This window comes from Rhipicephalus microplus, chromosome X (genome assembly GCF_043290135.1).
Source record: "Rhipicephalus microplus isolate Deutch F79 chromosome X, USDA_Rmic, whole genome shotgun sequence".
NCBI lineage: Eukaryota > Metazoa > Arthropoda > Arachnida > Ixodida > Ixodidae > Rhipicephalus > Rhipicephalus microplus.
In genome coordinates this window covers 38,356,663-38,382,690 of record NC_134710.1, presented here as the reverse complement: position 1 = coordinate 38,382,690, position 26,028 = coordinate 38,356,663, and the positions used below count along the sequence as shown (strand labels likewise).

At 43.0% G+C, this 26,028-nt stretch overlaps 2 protein-coding genes and 1 long non-coding RNA gene across 8 annotated transcripts in view; 2 read left to right on the top strand and 1 right to left on the bottom strand.

Moving 5' to 3' along the window:
* The window catches only part of LOC142775007 (uncharacterized), a 63,997-nt gene extending 58,060 nt beyond the window's left edge, over positions 1–5,937 (top strand). For both annotated transcript variants that reach the window (XR_012886631.1, XR_012886630.1), the window contains one exon: positions 905–5,937. This is a non-coding gene — a long non-coding RNA (uncharacterized LOC142775007). The remainder of the gene's footprint in view (positions 1–904) is intronic.
* Positions 1–14,211, bottom strand: part of LOC119175829 (uncharacterized) — a 58,293-nt gene extending 44,082 nt beyond the window's left edge. For all 4 annotated transcript variants that reach the window (XM_075876252.1, XM_075876254.1, XM_075876256.1 and 1 more), the window contains exons 1-7: positions 14,052–14,211; positions 13,812–13,922; positions 13,555–13,680; positions 13,315–13,443; positions 12,172–12,351; positions 6,996–7,124; positions 5,928–6,062 (exon numbers count right to left, since the gene is read on the bottom strand). In XM_075876252.1, coding sequence (XP_075732367.1) covers positions 5,928–6,062; positions 6,996–7,124; positions 12,172–12,351; positions 13,315–13,443; positions 13,555–13,680; positions 13,812–13,922; positions 14,052–14,123 — 882 coding nt within the window. In that variant the 5' untranslated portion in view covers positions 14,124–14,211. The remainder of the gene's footprint in view (positions 1–5,927; positions 6,063–6,995; positions 7,125–12,171; positions 12,352–13,314; positions 13,444–13,554; positions 13,681–13,811; positions 13,923–14,051) is intronic.
* A 571-nt stretch (positions 14,212–14,782) lies between these two features.
* The window catches only part of LOC119175828 (stAR-related lipid transfer protein 7, mitochondrial), a 74,107-nt gene continuing 62,861 nt past the window's right edge, over positions 14,783–26,028 (top strand). For both annotated transcript variants that reach the window (XM_037426825.2, XM_075876257.1), the window contains exons 1-3: positions 14,783–15,548; positions 15,984–16,174; positions 16,258–16,307. In XM_037426825.2, the coding sequence (XP_037282722.2) occupies positions 15,085–15,548; positions 15,984–16,174; positions 16,258–16,307 (705 nt within the window). In that variant the 5' untranslated portion in view covers positions 14,783–15,084. The remainder of the gene's footprint in view (positions 15,549–15,983; positions 16,175–16,257; positions 16,308–26,028) is intronic.

The following is a 26,028-nucleotide window of genomic DNA, read 5'->3' as shown; positions in this document are numbered from 1 at the left end:
TGCTAGTTCTAATGCCAATGAAAATTGAAGGAGTTATGTTTGTTGAAGAAATGCTAGCTGCACTTGAGAAAACTGCATTCTTCATGGTTGGCTGTTTACGTCTTTGCACATGTGCCTAACCAATGGTCAGCTTTTCGTTCAAGGGAATCACTTCAACAGAACTGCTTCCTAAATAGAACAAATGCTTCTGATATGAGTGGTTTCATACTTGAATTCTGCACCCTAGCTCTTTTCTCAAAAATCAAAACTGTTGAACGGAACACATTTTCCTGGACCCTCCAAGTTCCAATTCAACAAGAGTCTACCGTATATCCGTCCTGATGCCCACGAAATGGTGTGGACACAATCTTCACCAAGAGAATGCTTCCCATGCATGGCTCCTGCCTGCCATTATACTTTGTAACAGCTCCTTTTTTTTTTTTTGCAGTGTAATTTCTTTATCGGTCATCATCAAAGCAAACACATGAAGTTGCACATGGTGTGCTCCAGGTTCCCTGCATGAATGCATGCTTACTTCTCATTCTACTTATGGCCTGAAAGTGATAATACATATTTTTGGAGGGCACGAAATAACATCGACTAGATCATTTTTTTTTTGCATTAACTGATGACTAGAGACCGGATTATAGGCAAATTCCTATTTTGTTTCTTGCGTTCCGATCGTGCTATTTTGATATATCAGCATGAATTAGAGGTTAAGAAGGGCTTTTATGGTGTTTTTGTAGTGCCTATAGATACCCATTTAGGGTGTTCGTGCCTAAATGCTTATAGGTGCCTATAAATGCCTATTTTCTAAATGAGCGCCTATATGAGCGCTATTCAAGCCCAAATTTTGTTTCCGAGCGTGGTGTGAAACCGTTATTCATGTAAAAAAGGCAACATTGATATTTACAAACACTAATAGGTTCAACGAAGACAAAGCTGACATGCTGTGAGCGATTCGAAGAGGAGCATGAGGAGTGAAAAAGACACTATTTCTACAGTCCTAAGTGAAAAAACGTCTCAGCGTCTGCAGGAGAAGGAGGAAAGACAATTAAAGATGAAGAAAGAAAATAAAAGGGACGTCTATGGCCGAGGACATGGCGACCGCCTTCTATAGACAGCTGTCCAGTGCCGTGAAGGAACTGAAGAACCGCCCTGAAAACCTGGGTGTTGTGGTGGGAAAGGAAGAGCAGGTTTTTCTGGGCAGCCGCAGGTAGCTGGAGAACGAATGAAAAACCATGGAGGGCCACTCATGGAATGCTCTTGTTGATTCAGCGGTGGCGAAGGTCGCCAAATCGTTATACTTTATACAGCGAAGCCTGAGACAGGCACCGGCATGTTTGCAATCAACGGTGTATTTAGCATACATGCACCGTATGCTTAAATACACTTGTTCCGTATGAGATCCTTTGTCATATGCCTTTAAGTGACAAACATGAGAAAATAGAGAACAGGGCTTCAAGGTTTGTCCCGAGCCATTACTCATAAATGACAGCTGTAACATTATTAAAAGTGAACTAGGATGGGAATTACTATCATCACGTCGATTTAAACTGCAGTTAAAGCTCCTATGTCAAGCATTTCATGGTAAAACTTGCATTCAAAAATGAATGTACCTAAACACTCCTCTTCGTGCAATGGTAATTAAGATTTTAAAATGTCATATCAGTTATAATTTTTTATTAATTTATTGTTTGTCAGTTTCATGACAGAATGAAATGGCTTGTATAAAGAGAACAAAGTGTGTTGTGTCAATGAAGGCGTGTTTTCTTTGACATAGTAGCCCATCTGCTGCAGTGCCTTCGGGTAAAAAATGTGATGTGCATGCGGCTTTTCTTTTGTTTGTAATTTACTTTTTAAGCATCTCTTTCTAGTATTATTTATGGCGTAGTGAGTACCATGCAAGTGGGCTTGCAGCAGCAACCCAAAGAGTGCAAAAAAAAAAAAAAGGCTCTGAAAGGTCGCTATTCCAGCTTTCGCTGTGACAGTGCTGCGCATTCTGCGCAGCCCTGGCAGTCTTTTTTCTATTTATTTTTGTGAATACATTTGGAATGGTTTTCAGGGTTTAGGCTGTGGTCAGCAGCTGAGAGCTCTTTGAAACTCATACGTGAGTTGTGTCTCTAATGAGTAAAAATAGCAGCACATAGGGAGAAAGAAAGTAAAAAAGAAAAGACAACTCTAGCTGCTGAATAACCTCTTCTGATGGCATGTTCTGAGAGTGGAAATGTGCACTGCCGTTTTTTATGAAAGGGAACACACGATCGTGTGACCTGCTCTCTACAATGGCTGCCTACAGTATCTTGCAGCGCTTGTACAGCAGCCATAACTCGTTCTTTTGTTTGCCAATAGATAAAGCCAAAAGCCAATGTCTTTTGCTGTCAATTGATGATGGTCCTGTAGGCAGCTGCCGCAGAGTGCAGACCACGTGCTCACATGTTCTCTTTCATAAAAAACGACAGTGTGCATAGCCAAGGTGATAACACCTCCGGGAAACATTTATTCCGGGGACCCTAGGCTCTTTTGCGTTCCTTCATACTACAAGCCACATACATGAAAAATGCGAGGAACGCAGCTGCTTCCACTCGCGAGTCACTTGCCCCGGAACTCAAACTCTGTAGTTCAAATCAGTCCTGCGCTATTCTTCGAGTTCGTGGAAGAACGTGTAAGAAAGAGAAATTGACAAGATTCCAACTTTTCGGCAAGCAAGCAGCTTTTTTTCCCAAGAAATCTATTCTCCTGTGGTTTAGTGCGACTAGCAGGTTGTTGCCAATATCCCCTATCTCTAGTGTGGCTCGCTTTATTTTGGGATTTGCCAAACGCAGTGGCATTTTGTTCAGTGCTTTCTCAGTGTTCAGTCAGCAGTGATTTCTTGACTCGAGAAGACGGTCGTACAACCTTCAGTATGCACAGTACCATGATGAAAGTGACTTTTTACTTTTTGGAGCATACTTTGGAGCAAGAAAAGTACATCTTTGGAGCAGCCACAAGTGTTTTTGGGGCAGAAATAAATGCTAGTTAGAGCAGCTATTGGTACTTTAGGAGCAGATATTAAATCTTCCATAGATAAATTAGATTTCGGAGCATTGTCAAAGCATCTCGTACAAATACCTAATATTTCTTATAAAATATATTCAACAGACAACAATCAATGTAAATTTCATGCAGCAATGACAAGTTGCCAAAAATGTACTGTGAAATACGCTACATTTTAAAATACTACTATATGTGGCAGAAACCAAATCAAACCGGAAAAGCTGAGAGTCACATTTTAGAAGCAACCACAGGCTCATATAACTGTTTCCAAATGAGCAGTAGATTAATCTGTATAAGATGAAAGCAATCCTGCTCATTTTCACATTTCACCACACAAGCCTGCATGTCCAGCTGAGACAAAAACAGCCAAATAATGCTACACACTAGTAGCATCCTGGGATGATGGTACCGATTCTTTTAGTTTCTTTAGGGCTTACGAGTCAGTCAAACAGTAAAACTTTTTGATTCTAATTTTCTCAGCGTCATTTCGTAGCACATTTGGAGCAATTACTAACAAAAACTACTGTTTGGAGCAGCATAGAGCAGCCTTTTTTCTTTTGCAGCACTTCAGAGCAACTGGAGCAGAACTTCCATCACTGGCAGAACGTACATAGATATATATTAGCTGTGTTATAGTGTATTGCTGTGTTTCATATTGCAAGTCCCGTTGGGGGAAAACATCCGGTATTTCTTTTTATCAATTCCCAAGCAATGCTATGTGCTGAATGGCAAAAGAAAGTATTGCGAGAGACAAGCTCATCATCAATGACAAGTTTGCATCAACTGTCGCATAAAGCAGACACTTCCGCTACGAAGACTATATGTGCCTGCGTGCCTCATCAGAAAGTTTCTTCCCGACTCCATGCCTACTCTCTTCGAGGACTATCCTTCTTATTTGATTATAAGTGCAAAGAAGCCTCGCTAAGATCCTGCTTCAGGAGGGAGGCTGGACTTAAAATAGTAAATGGCAAAAAAAAAAAACAGTTTTGAGAAAAACGCATGTGTCTGCGTGCCACATCAGAAAATTTCTTTCCGACTCCATGCCTACTGTGTTCGAGGACTATCCTTCCTTGTTTTTCACTTGTTTTTCAACACGTGGTGAGTGAAGAAGTGCGCCCAAAGTGATGTGCCGGCGTTGCGCGCGCTGCATGAAGGGGCGGAGGAGGGTCACAGTCGCAGCGCCCCCCTCAAAGCAACGGCAGGAGGTATGTACTACACCCTATGCGAAGGCCGTAAAAAGCGAGCGCGCAGGTGCAGTCTAGCATACCCGTGGCTCAACCTGCCTTAGATCTGCTTTCAAGCACTAGCTCCTGGAAAGATCAGCATTGCAACTCGAATCTCCTGACATCGCAGTCGTGCCAGAACTCTTCAGGACTTCTCGCATCTGATCGTCATGGACGCAACATTGCCGATCATCTCACGAATGCCTTCACCTGTTTATACCATTGAACATTCACATCTTTACTGTTAATTTTACTCCATTGTTTGTGTAGTGTTAATTCATTTTGTGTATTTTACAAGCTTATTGTTTGACTCTATTGGTATATTATTAGTGTACTTGAAGTGCCGTATATTTAGAGAGCTTGTGCCCCAACAGCTTGACTAAAGCTGTTGTTTTGTTGTCCAAACGCGCCTCTGATTTCTTTGCTGCGTTTACTTGCAGACGAAGCGAACCAACCTGAAGTCATTCCCGCCACGGACTTCGTGCAGGGGATGCTTGAGTGGCAGCTTGTAACACAGAGACAGAAGCTACTTTTTCAGATGATGAGACAACAATTTTTATAGTCATAGAGCGTATGAAGGCAGGAGAGATACCGCCCACATGACCGAAGCCCAAAAGCCAATTGCCTTAGCTATTGAAGAAATAGTCCGACTCATGTACTCGGCAATGTTCTCCTGCACTGCAGTATGCTGACCGCACAGATTATGACATCAGTCCAGAATGCAGCCCTAGTGGTTCAGGCTTTCAGGCTTGTTTGCATCTGCCTTCGAGGTGGAAATGCCGTTGCCTTGTAAAGTTGGACACAAACACATATATTATCAACAAATTGGTGCTGCCCAGTCATGGGATGCTGATGACCATGTTTGACATCTAAATTACACAATGTCCCAGAGAATTAAAGGGGCACGGACACAAAATTTTGTGCCCGAGATAGCCTGTAGGGTTGATTCCCACGAACATTCCTATATCATCTGCACATTATCAACAGCAAATATAGCTGGGAAGGTACTTTAAAAGAATTTTGAAGTTTGTGCAAGCCCTCGACTCCATCGTGCCATTGACACCATCGAAGGGGACCTCTAGGTGACGCCCTACTTCCCTTACGTCACCACGCTGCAGTCAACAAAACATGTTATGATGATGTCATAGCCGCCATTTTTCTTTTGCCGCATTTGTTACTGCAGTCTATATTTCTCGGCGGCTGGTTGCGAGTGCGTGGCTGTGGCGCAGGCTTAGAAATTTTTGTGTTTGGTGATATGGCAGTCCCGTTTCCTATTTGAATGTAATTCTTGATGCCAACCGTGCGGAAGTGTGCCCCAGTTCTGTGTGCTGACGTGGTCAGAAGCTGCGCACTCTAGGTGGCGACAGTTGCACCCAGTTTTTGGAGCTCTCTCAAACCGAAACTGATCTATAATAAGAGGCCTGTAAATAATTATGTGTCGCATGCTGCAGCAAAGGATGTGTCTTGTCATGACTAACAGGCCCCCAGCAACACATTGCAGCAAAAAAACGCGAAGCCAAAGTTTTTGTGTCAGTACCCCTTTAATGTTGTTTTGTCTTTCTAGACAAGCTGTGAGCAACAGATTCTAAAGAATGAAACCACTGTGTGCAAACATTAACCACTTTCGATAAACACAGCCCAAAAAATGCCCATAATGAAAAGAAAATGCCTATGATGCCAGTACACCACCTGCTTGTATGCAGTGATCAGCTTGTCACGATCCGCTTCCGGGCACAAATGGCATACTGACATCCCGTGGCTAGTCACAGCATCCACAGCAGCGTAAAATTCAGCCCCCAACTTCTGACCCAAGTGGTACAGAGCCTGAAAAGATGAATTTAATCATTTTTCACCGGTAAACTTCCCACAAGAGCACACAATAAAACTAAGGTGTTAGGGAAGCGAGCATACAACCATTCTACAATAAGTGTATGCTTAAAGCATTCAATCCACACATCTCCAACTTAACACTGGTAAAAAAAGGCAGCAACTATGGTGACAGGGCCCGTCAACGCACTGCTATTGTAAAAGTGAGGGGGCCCGTCAGCGTAGTTTGATTATGATTATGGTGATGAGGCCGTAAGCCTAGTACTATTGTTAGAGTGAGAGGGCCCGTGATGATAGCAATGCAGCTATAGTGACGGGCCCCATCACCGTAAAGCAATGACTACTGTGAAGGGACCCGTCATTGTAGTGTATTGGTAAAAATGAGGTGGCCCGTTGCCGTAAATTTGTAGTCATTGCAGAGGCCATCGTCTAGCTGTTGTGGTAGCATAGTGGATTGTTGCGCAGTTGGGGAAGCGGTCATACCGCAGGTCGAGTTCGAATTCCAGTTTTGTTACTTTTGACTTTTTTTTTCTTTTTCATGGTAATGCATCAAGATTAACAATACTGCTCTCAAGGAGTCGTAATTTTACTTTTTTTACAAGAAAATAATGCTTCTTTTTGCCGGTAAAGTCACTGCCGGTAAAAAAATACACTTCAGCACAGGCAATATTATGCTGCCATGAAATCACGCACAGAAGCAAAAGCAGCAAGTACTACTACTGTCATCACAGCATAGGCAAGGCTGATGCGTGTGTGCAATAGTGAGATAGCCTTGCCAGTTTGAAACAAATGACGAAATGCAAAGAAGGAGAGTACAGCCCATGTGTATGAAAATTAAAGCCAGTTTCATGACAAGACCTTTTTTTTCTTCTTGCCATAATTACTAAAACCCTGGCACATTCTTCTCATTCTAGAAAATGCAGTACATACCTCATCCACCTTCCCAACAAAGGCACCCATCCAACCATCTAGAAAATCATAGGAAGAAACACTGCAGGCAAAGTCTCGCAACTTGGACAACCACAGGCTTGCTTGACGAATGGCAAAACACCAAAGTATCTAGAAGATAATATAGAATACAACACATTATCTGTTTTGTAAATCCTTGTTCTATCAAATCTAGCTTCCATAGCAGTAATACTACCACTGTCAGAATCTTATTAGCATAAAAGTCAGTCTCACTGCAGTAAGTCCAATTGACATCCACAAGATCCTTCATATTATTGATGTTCAAAAACCAGAGTTCTAAAGAAACTCCATTCTTACATTTCTAAGACCTCCCAATGAGGCACCACGACAAGCAACCTCGACAACGGCCCTATAGCGACCTCAGAATTTACGGGATAGGCCGTCCACATATGTCAATACAAGTCACACGTTAGTGCCTAAGAGTAAGTGTCAGAGCAAGCGTCATGACATTGACACAACTGAAAAGAATTGAGAAAACAAAAGGACGGCTGGACAAAGATGTTGACGAGCTTGTTTTTATCAAGATCGCATGAGCGCCACCCCGTGACTTGAGATAAGGAGAACGACAAGGAATACAGAGACTTTTTCACGGACACTGACTGGAAAATTATGGTGAGAAGATAAAGGAATGTCACCATCTCTATTTATTCAGGTAGTAGCTCAGTGGCAGCAGTACAGACTGAGAAGTAATCTTCAGGCAACTGCTTTTGTTTGGCATGGTGCTGTTACAGTAACAGTGTCTTGTACCTTGTCGGCGATACATTATGAGAAAAACAGCACTCAAAGAGACAGCATTTGTGTGTTGTGTTACCTATCTCCATCCCACCTGTTTGCTTGTTGTTTTTTCCGTTACCTTTGGGGCCCTGAAACACTTTTTCGAGTAACCATGAAATTAACTCACTGGAAGAGGTTGCTGCCTGACAACTTCAACGCCCCAAAAATTCAAGGAATCCGTCCAGTACAAGCAGAGTTAAAAAGATTTGTCGCCCACTGCAATCGCATTCTCTCTTTTCTCGTGCCGACGAAAGCACTGGAAGCTAAGCAGGGAGGGATGGGAGGGACTAACAAAATATTTCACGCGTGCCTCATGACCATGAGCACTTTTTTTCTTTTTTGTTCTTCGAATACGCAGCTTTTTCAGTGCAATCACGCATGCACAAGTGGACAAGTGACGGCCTCCCGTGGCGATCTCTGTAACAACCGAGCGCGCTATGTTCAAATCAGCCAATGGTTGATAGATGGCCTTGTACGAGTGATTTTTGAGCGTCTTCCGTCATTTGTTGAGGGAAGAGAAAGCAATTTTATTGTGAATTCCAGGCCACGCGCTGCGCTATAATATTTGGCTCACGTGTTGTTGGGAGCCTCTACTACCAATCAGCAGCGTCTTCTGACCATGCTCAAAAAGTGTTGCAGGGCCCCTTTAAAATACATGACATTATTTCATGTATTGAAAATGCAGATAGTGATACATGTCTAGCAAGTTCTATTGTGATAGTGATACAAAATTCCCAATAAGTATCTAAAATACAAGATGTCTATTTCTAACTGCCCAGCACGTGGCTCAAGCCAGCAAATAATGTTAATGCTATAAACAAATGAGAGGGTTGGCACAGGACCTAACGTTGTCCTTGTTCTGCTGCTTTCATAAATCTTGAATTTGTAGCATTAAGAACAAGCACTAGAAGCAATGAGTACACAGACATGGGCAACCAGTGAAAAGCACCAACACCAACCTTCACTGACTCACAAAACACTTAAGGGGGGATGCGGCTTTGGGATCGCTAAAAATGGCAAAAAAATCTATTTTTTGAAAATCAACTTTTCAGTTTCTGGAACCCTTCTTCTATCTTATTCCAAAATATCTACATTGAAAACCGCGCAGAAGTGCTTCGGAAAATTCGTTTTACCCACCTAGGTAGCGAAACTATTTCTGGAAATCGCGAGAAAACAGCAATTTTCGAAAAATTGTAGCTTCGCAATGGCGGGGCCGGCAGCCGGCTTTTTGGGCTCATCAGAAAGAGCACTTCTCCGTGTCTAACTTTCCTGACTCAGCTGGCTCCTCTCTCTTTGAAAACAAGTGCACAAACAGCAAAAATGCTTGATGGTCATTTCGAGGCCCTTGATTGGTTGTGGCCGCCATGTTGCCTCAGCTCGCCTCATCATTGGCCCGATGCTCACTCCGGGAGATCGTCATCTGCTGCTTGTGCGTTGCGAGAACATGGCTCTCGAAAATCACTACTTCATTAAGTTTTCACAACTCGATGATCATTTAGGATATAATTACGCGTTAGGAGCCGTAAGCGGATGCGCAATCAGGTTACTACGAGCGGGCGCGGTCTACGAGCGCGGCGCATCATCGGAGTCATCTTTAGCCCTAACTCCGCCGACAGCGAGACGGCAGGCAGGAATGACGTGCTCGCGCACTCGTGGCGACATGCTTCTTCGCAAGCAACGAAGCTGTAAGCGGCGGCACGATCAGTTTACTACGAGCGGCCGCACCAGATGCTTGATCAGATTACAACGAGCGGGCGCGCGGTCTATGACCCCGGCGCGTCGTCGGAGTCGTCTTTAGCCCTAACTCCGCTGACAGTGAGACTGCGGGGAGGAATGACGCGCTAGCGCACTCTTGGCAACGTGCTTCTTCGCAAGAAATGAAGCACATCACTCGCTAGCTCCTCTGAACCACGTATGGGCATTTCACGCATTAGCAGAGCACACAGCCAAGCTCGTCACCCCCCCCCCCCCCCCTCCTCACTGCCAAGGATTGCTCAGAACAGCGGCTAGCTGTTTCACACGTCTTCACTTAAAAATGTGATGCCAAGCGCAGTGCGCGTCGATTTTTTGTCATCGTAATTACACATTTCGCGCATCGTCACTGAATGCCGCCGGCAAGTGCATTACGCGCCGCCTGCACTGTCCACGCGGCCGCGCACTCCGCGGTCATATGGAGTGCTGTCAATAAGCTTTTGTGATGCGATTTAGACGTGCTTGGAGCCGTGCTTGGTATCGCCACGAACGTCCATGAATGTTCCGAGGCAATGAAAGCCTCGTAGATTAGCGTTCGCGACCGGCTGTACGATGATGCGTTTCGCAGCAAGAGTGGCAAGAGAGCAGTTATGAATCAGGGGCACAAATTTTTATATGCCCGTTTCGCGTCATTAAATATACTGCTAAAAATTCCTGTGCCACCAGTCTTCTGCCGAAAACTTTGTTATTTGAGAAGGCATAGGCCGTCATGGTGTAATTCATTTTTCTGATGCAATAAACCTCTCTCCAAATAAAGAAATGTTCAGTGATTATTTCTAATCAAGAACTCAATCAAGCTAATTACAACTTCAGAACAAGAAATGTGTGTAATCATTTCAGTATATGGTCTTATTCAATTAGAATCTTTTCTGTCATGCCTATCACACCACTCCTTCATACAAAGAACTTGGTTTGAAATCCATACTTGTTCTTTGTAAAACATGAAAAGGAGGTTATGGGGGGGGGGGGGGGGAAAAAGGGCAACCGAGGCACACTGGTCAGAGACCAGATACCTGAGAAGTCAAATATCACAAGACAAACCTAAGATCACAATCTTTAGGTGTTTTAGAAACGTAAAAAGAAGCTGTAACTTTAAACGCAGTTTTCTCAATACTATTTTTTTGGCATTATGCTCAGCTCGTGGAGCAAATAACTGAGCAACCACTGGACAGATTTTGATTCCGTTTATTTTGTAATGCTCCTTGAACTGTGCTTCAGGGGGCTGCGATCTTAGTTTTTCATTTTACTCCTTAAAGAATTTTTATAGTGTTTCTTGTTTGTAGTGCAAGTGTGCTCATTGCAGTGTGCCTGGAGAGAACGTTACCTACAAGTTTTCGTATTGCAAAAAAATTATTTTGAGAATGCAGCCCCCTTCAACATACATTTGGCTGTGCATACAGTAATTACCAACTATTTTTGTCATTTTATAAATCCTCCAGCCCCTACATGAGGTTCAATTGAAAAATAATTTGTCTCTCATTAGGTACTTGTGCTATCACTTCGAAATTTTTATGGATGCACGGTGAGGCCATTCTTACCCCCGTATTCACAAACGCTCCTCGACTCGACTTTCGCCCTTCACTTGACAGAGTTGAGCACTGCACCGCTGCTCGGCTGAAAGTGACGCTGCACTGCTCGAGAATCGCACCCCATTATCGCTGATATGCAGTGACCTGCTGTGACTATAGAGGGCGCTTCGATCGGCTTTCTCAAGTGAAGGTGAAGCGTCGAGTGAAGGGACGTTCTTGAATACGGGGGTTAGTGTCTGTGCCAATTTTCATCATCATCCGACCAGAAACAAGAAAGTTCATGGTCAAAGGCATGTCCCCTCTTAAGTTCGACGTCATAGTTTGCCAGCCTCCTAGTTGCACTGGCCCACTGATAGTCCTGACCGGACTTTAAATGAATAACTAGTCTTGCAAAATTCTTGCAGTCGTGTACAGCACCCGCTAGCAAAACATGTCAAGACCCAGTAACAACAAGCTCTTTCAAAAACATAAGCTCTGATTTTTAAATAACAAACGTTCTCTAATTTTCATTCAACCTAGTTGGACATGTGTCCACAATGGGCTTGAATAAATGGAGGTATATCGAACACAACAATAAAGAATGAATGCACAATAAGTTTTCATAAAAGCTACTTTTTATCAGACTATGTATCACCTAGTGACTAGGCTGCACTGGTTTCTTTTAAAAATTGATATGTGCATCATCCAAAACAACGTTTATGGACTAAAAATAGTAATAGAAGTCCCAAACAAGGAATGGGGAAATTTACAATCACAACACACAATAATATGACCTCTACTCCTGAGAAGCCTTACCGATTAAAAGCACTGCCTGAACATCTAATCCACATAAAAATTATCACTTTTTGTCAAGAAAGCACTGGATTATAGTGCAACTACATATAGTAGTTTTTTTTTTCTTGAGTACTTTTTTTCCAATCAAAAGCACTGCCTGAACATCCAATTCACACAAAAATTATCACTTTTTGTCAAGGAAGCACTGGATTCTAGTGCCGCCACATATAGTACTTTATTTCCTGAGTGTGCACTAGGACATATGAAATTACTGCGAAGAGAAAGAGTATACTATTTTTAAATTATACCTTCACATGCCGGCTGCTGGGATACTTCGAGAGAAGCTGGCTAACAGACACCAAAAAGTACAGGTAAAACTTCTGTACTGCTGCAGTGTCGACAAACCCATCAAAGATGCATCGCTGGGGCAGCGAGGAGACCCTCTTCTGGGCTTTTTTCAAAAATAGTAATACACTTTTGAAGGCTTCCTGAAATTAAAAAAAAAAGAATGCCATAGCTCAAAAAAAAAAAAAAAACAGCCAAGACAAACACTGGTGAGGCCAGTGGGCAAGTTGAAAAACGCTAAGTTGAAACCAAACGTGAAATATAGCAACACAAACTCTCCATCAAATATTAAATCTTGGCCAGTGCAATTTGCACACAGCTGACCAAAGGTCTTCATGTGAGAGAGAATGAAACAAAAAGAAAAGTAACTTGCACTTTACGGTTTCACTGTAGCAGCTATGTGAACATCCATCATAACTTGTAGATATTCTACACTCCACATCCACGATTACTGTATGCCATTACTATGCTAAGTTACATGTATTGCTTACACACTCAAACAGAAAAGGTAAAAAAAAAAGTGTTCCACACTCGCCGTAATGGCACCAGCTGGTGCTGACCGACTTTCCAAAGTTTAAATGGACATATATAACCTAAATAGTGGGCGGGGATTTGACCCCACTGCAGCTATGTGACAGAGCAGTGGACGCGTTATTTTAAGGTCGCAGGTTTGAATGCTGCCGGTGGCAAGTTATCTTTTTGTTCACTTTTCTTTCTTCACATTTACATTACCGTTACTTCTAATAATACCACCTATACTTTTTCTGGCATTAATGCCTGATAGTTCTTAATACTGGGTTTTCCATAAATTATCACTCATAATTTCCTTCAAATAAAAGTACAATACATATGTATATCCAACCAAAAAATACAACCTTAATCGATCACATAGAAAAAGGTAATTAGTTCCCAATAGATGGTACTTTCCCTTTTACTCACAGTATTCTGTACTTCTTGATGAAAATTTTTTAAAAATTTTTTCCTTCCCTCCTCCAAATCAAAGATCTCTTTTTTTTTCTTTTTTCATATTTGTGGTCTTCACTTAAGTTATGTCTGAATTTATAGATTAGCCTGATTTTATCATCCAGAATAAAGACATAACTTACTATGATCCTTGCAAGCACATCATCATCTTGACTTCCATACAATGACTCCAATGCTTCTACATTTTCGATGGCTGTGTCGTGAGCTTTTTCCAGAGCCGCAAGCTCATATTCTTCCAAAGACGTAAGAAGCTGGGAAAAAAAGCACTATCAGTCATTTAGCTTTTCTTAGAGCCCACATCTGACCTGTTACGAAGTGCCCCCCCTCCCCTAATTAGTTCTCCAATATATCCGAAGAATTACCTCAAGGCCCAGAGGCACAGCACACTGCCTTATAAAAGGTAAGTGTTGCCTTTCCTGGGTGCAAGTCCTAAGTTCCGCGATTCCTACTTTCAGCTTATGTTTCAGTGGCTCCAGGCTAGCCTGCAACTGAAATAAAACAGCGGTGACTGCAAATGGTGGCAGCACTCGCTCGTGTTTATTTGTTCTCGCTATGGAGTACAACATCAGACACTACATTTAACACGCAATGAAGAAGTATAAAGGAGAGGAATACTTACGTCTTCATCTCCATATTTATCAGCTGTGTCTAATATCGAAAGGATAGAATCTACCACTCCCTCACTACAGCGTTTCGTAGTGCTGTCTACACTTACTGCTAGATTGTTTACCTGCAAAAGAAAAAAAATCGAAGCACGGAGATCTGACTGCAGTCACAGTTCTGTGTTCATCAATTCCAATCATTACACTTACACGACCGTTGCATTACGGATTTATCACATGCGTGGTTGGTAACTTACCGACTCAGCTAAGTTCAATAGTAGCGACATTAATTCGCGGTTTCTTGATAGCACTTTAAGCTGATCTTCCATTATCACAAGGTTGTTTCATATGCAGCATAAGCTGAATAAGTTCACGCCGAATTCAAAACGCACTTATTTAAAACCATGACCTACTACACTCCTGACCTGCCCAGAGAGCACCTCTTCCAGCGCCCACGTTCTAGTTCATACCTTCTGCCGCTAGGGCCGTAACTTAGGAGCACTGTGGCGCTAGTCAGCACCTGTTCGCTGACGTCAGCTTGAGTGTTCGTGGTCATATTTCGGCCAACAGAGCACTCATATTGCGTAATTATTATGCACTAATGAAAAATAATTTTGAAACAAATATTTCAAAAGTCATTCACAAATTCTTTGCAATTAAATGGACGCAACATCACATATGCTGTCCTACACTATGTAAGTCTACGGATTCTCGCATTTGTCCACCAGTGTGCAATAAATTTTTCGTCACACTGAACAGCTTACTTGACCAGTCATCTAAGTGAAAAAATAGTCACATATATGCCGGCTGTTCATCACGGAATGCAGCCGTTCTTACTCTAGCGCCGTCCAAACAGCCGTAAAGTAGCAGACGAACAGGTTATAGGTAGCGCCACCTACGGCGAGCGATTGAACGAGAGCGGGGACACGCGCTCCCATAGGAACCCCGCTATCTGAACAGGTCAGGAGTGTAGTAGGTCATGTTTAAAACTTCGCGCTGCAGTCGCAGAAATTCTTCGTTTTGATTTGGCTCGCCTTGGCCTAGCATGTGTATTCTCACACCCAAAGAGCTCGCACCAGAGCACATTCTAGCGGGCATACTAGAGAATTTACCGGCGTGCGTGGTTTCTGTTTGAAGCCGCTTCCAAGCCACTTCGTCGAGAGTTTCGAAGTGCGCTTTCCGTTGTAGAAAGTCACGCATGTGAACATGTGATGCGGTGAATTGCATTTATTGCGCTGCTTAGTACAGTTGCATGCCCCTACTTACCGCACACAACGCTTATTAGATAAGATGATCCTAAATCAACTAGTGTCCGTGCTGAGAAGGCCACTGAGGCCCAGCAATCGCAAGCGATCTGATATAGTTACGATGAAGTCTCTTGCCGCCAACATCGCTACTCGTCAGCTTTTCAAAGAAAGTAGACTCTGTGTTCGCGATTTCGCTGGGGAGAGGTTTGAGTGCAATGTAGTCGGCGAGTTCTGGAAGCGCTTAGCTGCTGAAGTGAACGAGCGGCTTGTGCTGCTTGGCGAAATTTTGGCGAAGCAGTGCAACTTTTACGTTGCTCACCGCATGCGGCGAGCTAATCAGATATGGAACTTATACAGCCGGCTGTACACAGAGAAGTCACTTAGAACGCTAGTATCCAAGTTCCTCGACAGGCTTCGAAGCAGGTCGCAAAAGCCCATTGCCTTCCTTCTAAGTGCAGCGTTGTTCCAGTGGGAACACGAGCGGATCACAGACAACGAGGTGAAAGGGTAAGCGCAGATACCTAAAGTCCTTTGGCAAGCTTAGTTCTGTCACTAGCTTCTGGCAAGGTGAAAGCTTCAGATTGCTGTAGTTGTGTTATACTCGTCCACGTGGTAAATATGAGGGTTCTGGGAGATGCCATTGTCTGTTGAGTGTTGGAGCCATCATTTGGGTGTCGCATCATATCATTTTTAACAAGAATTTTAGAATCGCGGACGGCAGAAAGAGCATAACCACCTCGACGGCAAAGGAGACATATAAACAGTGACTTTCCGTTCGTGCACTTTGGAGAATGTTGTTTTTGATGTGGCAATGTCGGAGAAAAACAAGGGATCACAGGCCGTGGTTTTTGAGGTTACTATTGTATGGAGGCCCATTCGAACTCCTATGTTGCATACTATGAATAACTAACCTAGCTATCGACTTTTGGCCCGATGTTTCAGGTGCATAGATGAGTTTGAGATTCTTTCTCAAAAGTGTGGCAATACAAATGGCAACTGCAGCGAGCCAAGCCTGCAACCGGACATATTCAAAGCACATTTGGCTGAAGAAGGCTGGGAACCTGTAGTTGAAAATAGCAAGATGTTCTTGTGGAGACGTTGGACGCCAGAAACGTCTGGCTACGAGTATAAAGGTATAGCAGTGCTGCATGTTTTTATTATAAGTATAGCCCACTTGGCCTTTCTCGCACGTTTTTTTACACGTTTTCCCCTGCAGTATTTGGGACATTCAATGACATCCCGGCTCGGGCATTCTTCAGTGTTCAGGTATGTTCAGCTTTTACATTTAGCAGTTGCACTTTTTATGCTGCATACTTCACTTCAGTGTGGATTGCATGCATATAACATGTAATATAGGGGGAACAATCTCCTACATAACTTGCTACTACATTTCATCACACACTCTGGGATGTGATGGAGAAAGACGCTGCGAATTCTGAGCACACTGCAGCTGATGACACACCATCAAGGAGTGCAGCTTCAGCATTTCCCATCGGTGCTATAAGTCGCAATGGTGATAGATGCGATATTTGGCTGTCGTAAGAAAAGTGTGAGTCAAATAAAAAAACTATACTTGGAGATGCACTATAGCAGACTCTCAGTAAACGGAATCTGAAGGGACTGGGAAAATACGTTTCATTTAACAGGAGTTCCTTTACTTAGAGGTGAACATGAATGCCGAATACAAGCCGGAAACCAAGCATTGCAGAGGCGATAGTTCCATTTAAACAGTAGTTTCGTTTAACAGATTTCCGTGACTGAGAGCCTGCTGTATTTGATCAAGCTAGTAATAAACCGGTGCGATCGCATAAAGGAGCTGAGAGAAAGGGAGTACTTGGCTTGAGGGCATCAGCTTGCATTATCTCAAAATACTAATCAACATTTGTGCTTTTTGGGTGTTGTTTCCTAAAAAGAAAGTTGTATTTGCAAATCTGGTTTGGCACTCAGCACACCACCGTGAGGTTAGGCACTTGTGCCGCTTGTGCATGAGGCAACTTTTTGTCGAAATGACACCAAGTTAGGGTACAACGAGCATGCCTTGCTTTCCAGAGAAGCAAGCTAAGCTTTTTGATGGAACAAACGCAGAGTACAGAGCTTGGGTGCTTACCAAAAAGACGTGGGGTCGATCCCGACCATGGCAGCTGCACTTCGATGGAGGTGAAATGCTAGAGGCCCGAGTACTGTCCAATGTCAGAGCAGCCTGAAGGACCCCGTGTGGTAGAAATTTTGTTGAGTGCTCCAATTCAGTGTTTCTCATAGCTTGGGTTGTTTTAAGACATTAGAAAAAAATTTCAGCTGGCTTCCAAGCTGGTTATTCGGCCATAAATGCAGGCAGCAGTCTACAGCAATGAAACCTCTGCAGCTCGAGCTCTCTGAAATGTCTCTAGCAAAGAATGCCACTGTCTATGCACTGGCCTTCTTCTTGACTGAATCATATAAAGTCATTGCACTCAGTATAGACACCACTACGGTCTTGGGTGCTGTCAACACGGAGAAACCAAGTTCACAAGTCTACACCAGTTGACCAGGCACACAGACGGCAACTTCTTGCCACTTAGGTTCGGGTCGCGTTCTCTCCTATAGTAGTTGTGAGCAAAGTGATTTGTGCCGTCATTTAATCTGACAAAGCATTTGTAGTGTTGCCAATTGACCGCTGGCTGCAAACTTGCATCGGCTTGCATCAATCATGACCATGACAGCTGCTTTTTGATGGAGGTGAAATGCTATACTCGGGGACAACTTTCTGTGGCAATGAAGGGAAGGCTAAGGAGGCAAAGTGGGCATGTGCCACAGCTCTAAAATATAGTGCCACGAATGCGTCCGTGTTTTCCAGGTGAAACTAATAAAAAAGAACAACACTATTTTGTACTATATGCTGTTTTAAAAAGACGCTGCACGCTTCAAAGAGATACCATTATTTATTGTTGCTTTCTGAAGAGTCGTTTCACATTTTTGCACATCTGAAAACGTCGCACGTTTTACGTGCACTTCACAACTAAAATGGCATCCTCGTCTTTAGGTGAGCACGCGTCGCCCTCCAGCTATTCCGGCGACTCGCGGAAGGAGCTTGCGTCGAATTTTTTTCACAAATGGCTGTGTAAGCAGGCATATAACATTGTGTGCAGTGGAATTACGTGAACGCGACTGTCATTTGAAACGCGAGCCGAAGCAGACTACATCGCAGAGGAGTACAGGAGCAGTAGCTCCACCCACGTAGCCTTCCCTTCATTGCCACAGAAACTTTTGCCCGAGTATAGAGACCTGTGTACTGTCCAATGTCAGAGCAGCCTAAATTTATTTTATTTATTTATTTACACATGTACCTACATCGCCCTTACGGGCATCATTGTAGGGGGGAGAACAAGCAAAAGAATACAGTACAGTCGATATACCGAAAAAGATGGTTGCGGATAAAAGGCTGTATTGTTTGAAAGAACATAGTCATAACAAAGTGAAACAACAAAGTGAAACAACACTGTCATAAATAAGGCATCAAATTGCAAATACAAAGCAAACGTTGAAAGAGAAGAGTGCTATTGGTAACACAGGGCAATAAAAACAAAAGAAAATAATTAGTACGGAACGCATCAGAAATGTACAGTAATGATTAGTTCAACAAAAAATTGTGCAAATTTTTAACAAAAGATAAGGGAGGCGCAGAGACAATTTCCTCTGGCAAGCCGTTCCACTCATGCGTGGTTCTTGGAAAAAAGGCGTATTTGAATGCGTTGATCCTGGAAGTGTATTCACGCAGTTTTAAAGAATGGTCAGTACGGGGTGACACATAGGTAGGTGGCCTTATATACTGATCCTTGTCGATGCCTGTTTTGTTCATGAATATGCTGTAAAATAGGGACAGTCGTAGGTATTTTCGCCGGTCAGCTAACAGAGGCCATTGCGATCCTGAACGAATGTCAGCTGATCTTATGGTAAAGTTATAATTGCTTGCCACAAAGCGTGCTGCGCGTGCCTGTACACGCTCCAGGGCTTCTATATTTGATTTTGTTGAGGGGTCCCAGGCACTGCAGGCATATTCTAATATGGGACGCACATTGGATATGTATAGTGTTTCTTTCAACTTAGTTGGTGCCTGTCTGAAATTGCGCCTCAAAAAATTTAGCACTCGACTAGCCTTTAATGTTAAGTAATTAATATGAGCGTTCCAAGATAGGTTGGCAGAAAAAATGACCCCTAGGTATTTATATTCTGTTTCAACCGGCAAGGTAGCCCCGGCCATGACGTAATTTGAAATCCAAGGCTGCTTTTTGTTCGTAAACCTCACCAACTTACACTTCGACAGATTTAGTGTCATTCTCCATGAATCACACCAAGAAACTATAGAGTTCAAGTCATTCTGCAATTGAACGGTGTCCGCTTCAGAGGTAATGTTACTGTAAATGCAACAATCGTCAGCATACAATCAAACACGGCTAGAGAGATTGTCGGAGATATCATTTATAAAAATAAGAAAAAGCAGGGGCCCCAAAACTGACCCTTGCGGCACTCCTGACAATACACCGACGCTTGATGAGCACACACCGTCGAGAATCACGCACTGCTGTCTTTCTGGAAGGTACGCCTCAATCCATATGAGAAGGGCATTAGGTATGCCTAGACAATGAAGCTTTTGCAACAACAACACATGTGACACGGAATCGAATGCCTTCTGGAAATCCAGAAATATACAGTCAACCTGAAGGCCTGAGTTAATAGAAGCTGCAATGTCGTGCGTGAACTCGACCAGTTGTGTATCGCACGAGAAACCCGCCCTGAAACAGTGTTGCAATGGGGAAAAGAAGTTATTACTTTGAAGATGATTCATTAAGTTTGTGTAAATGATATGTTCGAGTGTCTTGCAGCACACGCTTGTCAGAGAAATGGGCCTGTAGTTACACTTTTTTGTTTTATCTCCGCTTTTATATACTGGGGTTACGTTGGCATTTTTCCAATCAGCCGGTAAAACGCATTGTTCAAGCGACGCTTTGTACATGAGAGTTAAAAAAGGGGCGATAGACACTGCGCAGTTTTTCAAGACGAAGTTGGATATACAGTCAGGACCAGGAGCAGAGTGAACATTTATTTTTTCCAACAAGAGCACGACACCGCGTTCGGAAATTTCTATGTCGTTCATTTGCGGGAGCGAGCCATCATTCTGGCATAGACTGCATGTGTTAACTGGATGCGAGAACACAGACTGAAAGTATGTATTGAAACCCTGAGCTTTGGTTTCCGTGTTAGATTCGTAATTTATCCCGTCCATGATGTCAGGAATAGTGGGTCTAGAATTACTTTTATTTTTCACGTATTTCCACACTTCCTTGGGGTTGGTTTTAAGTTTCTCGCCTAGATCACAAAGGTACATTTCTTGTGCTCTGCGCATAGCTTTTGTCACCATTTTGCCTATCTCTTTCATTTTTGAAAGCAACGCAGGATCAGGCACTTGGTAATACTTTCGATACAATCGATTCTTTCTATTTATCTTTGATTGGAGTTCCCTACTGAGCCATGGTTTATCATTGCGTCGCCTGGCCGAAATGATACACGAAGGAATGAAAGTTTGGGTCAAGGACATTATCTTTGTTTTGAAGAAATTCCACTGCGCATTCATGTCTAACGATGAACTATGCGATTGGAACTCAGGAAAAAATGCATCCAGTTCACGCGACAGTGATGGGTAGTCACCTTTTTCATATGAGAACACTTTGCGGGGTGCCTGAGCGCGGCGGTTTTTAGCACTACAAGACATTTTAGTGACAACAACATCATGGTCGCTGATACCAGGGACCGTGACAACAGAGGATACAAGATCCGGTTCACTGCACAAAAATAAATCAAGAATGTTTGCACTGTCACCACCAAGTCTTGTTGGCGCTTCGACAAATTGAAATAATGAGTGGGCATTAATCATCTCCCTAAAGGTAGTATACAGGAAAAACGTTGTGTTTAACACGGGTTTAAAGGACTTCCATTCTACATCCGGGAAGTTAAAATCGCCTCCGAGAATTACGTGCGTTGTTTGCAAACTTAATCAAACGTTGCTCAACTGAAAGAGAGGATGGGCAGTTCTTATACCGGGCGGCCTATAAAATGAGCCAATGGCAACGGAAGAACCGTTTTGTAGCAAAATTTTACACCAGACAGTTTCGCATGAGTCGGCTTCGATGCTTATAGAATTGCTAGCTATGCTATCTTGAATGAGAACAAATACACCACCACCATGGCAATTACGGTCTTTCCTATATACGGTATAGCCAGAGGGAAACATTTCGCTGTCGCTAATTGTGTTGTCGAGCCATGATTCTGTACCAATGACTACGTGCGGATTTGTTGATTCTATCAAGGAACTGAACTCTATAGTTTTATTTTTGAGGCTTCTGCAATTTACTACAATACATACGAGATCGTGTTTGCCGGATGGTTTCTTTTTACGGTAAGCTGCATTCGTTAGTGGCTATCGAGTATCCCTGGTCACGGTGTCGGTTTCAGCATTATATACGAAGGTTTGGTTGCCTATTTTCATTTTATTAAAATGCAACTTGTATTCTGCTTTACGGTCCCTGGCGAACTGAATCAATTTCCTCCTTTCCTGTCGAACTTTACTGGAATAGTCCTCACTCAACGCGAACTCAGTTCCTTTCAGCTTTGAGGCAACAGCAAGCACACGTTCTTTGTCTTTAAATGACAAAAACCTCAGAATTATGGGCCTTGCCTTTACCGCTGTGTAGCGTCCTAGCCTGTGAGCTCTTTCAATGGCAGCAGTGCTGATCGCCACGTTCAGTTTTTCGGAGCAAAAGGCAATCACTCGAGCCTCTGACTGAGCCCACGTTTCATTTACAGTATCTGGAAGGCCATAAACTATCAAATTGTTTCTTCTAGATCTGCCATCTAGGTCCTCATACGAGTCCCGTAATTTGGCGCAGGTATCAGCAAGATCTTCATTTTGAGCGAGTAGTTGCGTTACGTCATCCCGTAAAGGGGACACGTTATCTTCCACGAGCTTGACCTTTTCTGCCAGTTGCGATAGCTTTTGTTCGAGTGCTTGTTGGTCGGCTCGAATGAAACGAATTTCCGAAAGAATTTCAGTCTGTTGCTGTTGCATTGACGGTAGTGTCATGATATCAAACATTTCTTTTTCTTGTTGGGATGTCAGAGGGCCCGGGTTTTGTTCTACATCCCCAGACAGAAGCAGCAACATTCGAGCAACACGCATGCATGACAAAAATTTTGCACCCAGCAGGAAAACATTTTGAACAATCGTAGTCGACAGCGAGTTGGGATCTGGCACTAATTTTTTAAACGGCTTTCCGTTAACAAGGCGATAAGAATAACCAACCTGAAGAAAGACGAGCCGTGAGTGACTGACAGTCATGCCGGTGCCAGATCCGAAAGTGGGTGGTTGCAGTAGTCGCTTAAGTAGCCCTGCGCCGTCCTGTAGCGTCCCGGGTTGCCAGACGAAGTAACGGTAGCCGGACGGTGCCGACAGCGCTAGCACCTCAGAGCCTCATGTGGTATAAATTATGTGTAGCTCGTCACTACAGCATCACTCATGGTCTGGGTTGACATGCTTGCATCGGCTTGCGTCCCAGCTGGTAGCTAAACTTGATCCACTTGATCTGGCTTGTACTAATCTCACAAATTCATCTAAGTACGAAAGACCAAGTCATGAACAATTCCCCTTCGCATATTCACAAGGCAAATGATTGAGGCAAACACACAACGCAAAACGATCTACCACATGCACATAAACACTGCACTTGCAGCTTAGGTGCTCGGTGATGGCAGACTCAAAACCCAAAGACAGCAACTGACGTAATGTGCAATCTATGTATTGAAAACAGCTTTTGACAAAAAAGACTGTCTTGATGCATCACCTGAATTTTGATGAAAATGCCAGAGGTTACTTGCACGAGAAATCGGAATGATGGTCATAGAAATAAATTATCATTGTTGTAGAGTAATTTGTCATGGTTATAGCTCTTCAGAAGTTTGCATGACTGTGTTTAGTTACAAAAATTGGTATTGACAAATGACAAACTCTTTATGAATGAGAATTTTTCTGCTGGAAGGATTCTGGGAACATTGATAGGTTATCACAATAATAATTATAGGGCTTGTACAAATATTTGAATCCTTTGAATATTCAAACGAATATTACTGTATTTGAATTCGTGTTGATTTGAATATAAATTATTGAAAATTCTGAGATTCTGCGACGGCTGCATTTCTGATGAAGGCAGAAATGATGTAGGCTTGTGTGCTCAGATTTCAGTGCATGTTAAAGAACACCAGGTGGTCGAAATTTCTGGAGCCCATCACAACGGTGTCTCTCATACCATATGGTGGTTTTGGGACATTAAACCCCACAAATTAATCGTCAATCGAAAATTTTGAAGTATTCAAAATCAAGAAACATGTATATTAATCAACATGTAACCCTTTCTAAAGGTCGTTTTATTGCTGTGAAGGCCTGCTAAACCGTGAAAACATCTATCCAGAAGAAATCTGCACTGCCGCGAAGCCCCATTTCAAGGTTAAATGAACATCTTACTTTCACATAGCTTCACTTTTTAAGTTTAAAAGCTTGTTGTACCGTCTTATACACACTGTCTATAATAAATATAAAAGCAGAATGTATTTTACAGGTTATTACTTGCATTCTACCGAAAGTCAAAATCCAGGTACCTTTTAACGTTGTTTCCCCGAAAGGGGGGGGGGGGTGTTAGATGCTTGTGCGTGCGCGCTTATCCTTCGTCGGGGAGAATCGTGTGCCTTCAGCTTCCACCGGAATGATTGCGTTAGCTGCCAGGCCCTACACAAATGTCATTTCGCTGGCTGCACAGGCCCTCTTTGCGAAAAGAGCGCGCTTTTCATTCATAGTAAAGTAAAACAACTAGTGCACTTATTAGTTTGCACTCATCTGTACTTGTGACTATGTTTCGTGCGTTGTTTCTTTTTTAAACAGCTCGTTAAGTGTCGAGTGGTAAATGTTAACTAGCTCTCGTTCTGTGTATGTTGTTTTCGTGCGTCATTTGTGCGTGAGCAGCATGCTGCACGTTTCGATCTGCTTGCCGTTCTTAGCGCTGCATTCGAAGTTGTTATCGCATTCATTGCTTCGCCCTTGCAGCGAAACTGTGACTTTTTAATCTTTGCTTTTACTGCGTCCATCACCCCTGCTCTCGTGCTTTTGCCCTCTTGTAAAACGCAGTGCGTGGGGGGATGTTATCGATTGGAACATTACACAAAACGTGAAGGGGATAGCCAGTGGCACAGCCAGGGGGGAGGCGCATATCGGGAATGTGCCCCCTTTCAAAATATTGTTTTGCCATGGCATATGTATTGCTCAGTATTACCATTTGCATGCCTCCCCTTCAAATCAAGGTGCACCCCCTTCATCCCCCAAAAATATTTTAAAATTACCTAGGTTCCTGGCAATGGCAAAGACGGGTCGAGAATGTCCTTGTTATTGCTATCGCAATAAAAACAAAATGGCCCTCACCTCCTAGTCGTATTATGCATATATGTATAAGGTACCCTGTGAGGGTCTTTTTTCTTGCACAGAGAGGGGATCGCCGGCGGAGAAGGTTGGTTTTCTGAGACATGTAAAGACGTCATGTTAAGCCCAGCAGTATAATCAGTTGTGAAGAAAAATAATCTTTCTATATTCTTGGAGTCATCCAGGAGAAATGCAGTTGCATCTGTGTGTTTCTGGCATTGTAGGTCATAGCATTTGTCTACCATATATACTGATAACCACTTAAGTGTATTTATATGGTTATTTCATGAAGTACAATTTTATTCAACCAGTGCTCTGTTTATTTGCTGCAAAAATAATCGCTAAACAAGTTTTCTCAGATTGGCGCAACATAATGATGCAATTATTTTGGCATCAACTAAAATAGGGAGTGCTCCTAAGATGACTGAGTTCAAGAGATTTGAAATGAATGGAAATATTTCGAGCTCTTCACAAGAGACAAGAGCCCGACAATAATTATTCATGCCCTTGAATGTGAATGCATCTTGGTTCTCCTCCAGGATGTAAAGTTAGCTGCTCCAGATTGCTCCAAAATGAAAAATGTTTCTGCTCGGAAGTGCTCCGAAATGGAAAAATTTGCTGCTCCAAAGTGCTCCAAAATGCAAATTTTGCTGCTCCAATGTGCTCCAAAATAAACTTTTGCTGCTCCAAAGTGCTCCATAATGAAAATTTAGCTGCTCCAAAAACTGCTCCAAATCAGAAGACCTCGGCAGGATCACTGTACATTGTCTGGAGTGCTAACAGCAAGTCATTTATATCCACAATACACCGTTTTGCAGTCCTCAGAGCTTTGAAACTTTAGCGCGTCCTCGTTATCAGTGGCGAGACAGGCTTGCATTGGGCACGCTCTAAAGGTTGTCGCCTCTAGAAGCGCCATCTCCATGGAGCATGGTCTCTCCTGCGTGCACGCACACTTATCAGACGCGTAATTCGGGAGAGGACGAAGATCACTTCGCACGCTGCTGTGGCCACGTTTACGAAAGGAGCATGCTGCTGATACACGGCGCAAGAATTGCTACAGTTGCTCACTCTTGTCCTGTGGATCAGCCATACTTTTTTTTGTCTTAGTTTGCTCAATAACTTGATCGATGATGTATCTGAAAGAATTGCCCATCCCTCAGCGCGATTGCGAATATCGGTCATAAAAATATTTTTCTTGATATTGTATACCTCTTGAAAAGTTTGCGCATATTCAGGCACAACAGTTGTACTTGCTATTTTTGACAACAAGAGTAAAGACAGTAAAATGAAAAAAAAAAAAGTACTGCATGCTGTGAAGTAATCGTTACAGGAACAGACCACAGTGCTATGAAGGCTCACAAGAGTCACAACTGCTGGTGATCTCCTGCTGAAATGGGTCCGCACAACTTTCGTTTTCAGAGCTTGAAAAGTGACACGCCGCAGTGCCACTTGCTTTGGCTGTTTCATCCCAACTACTTGGTGATGCAATCACGA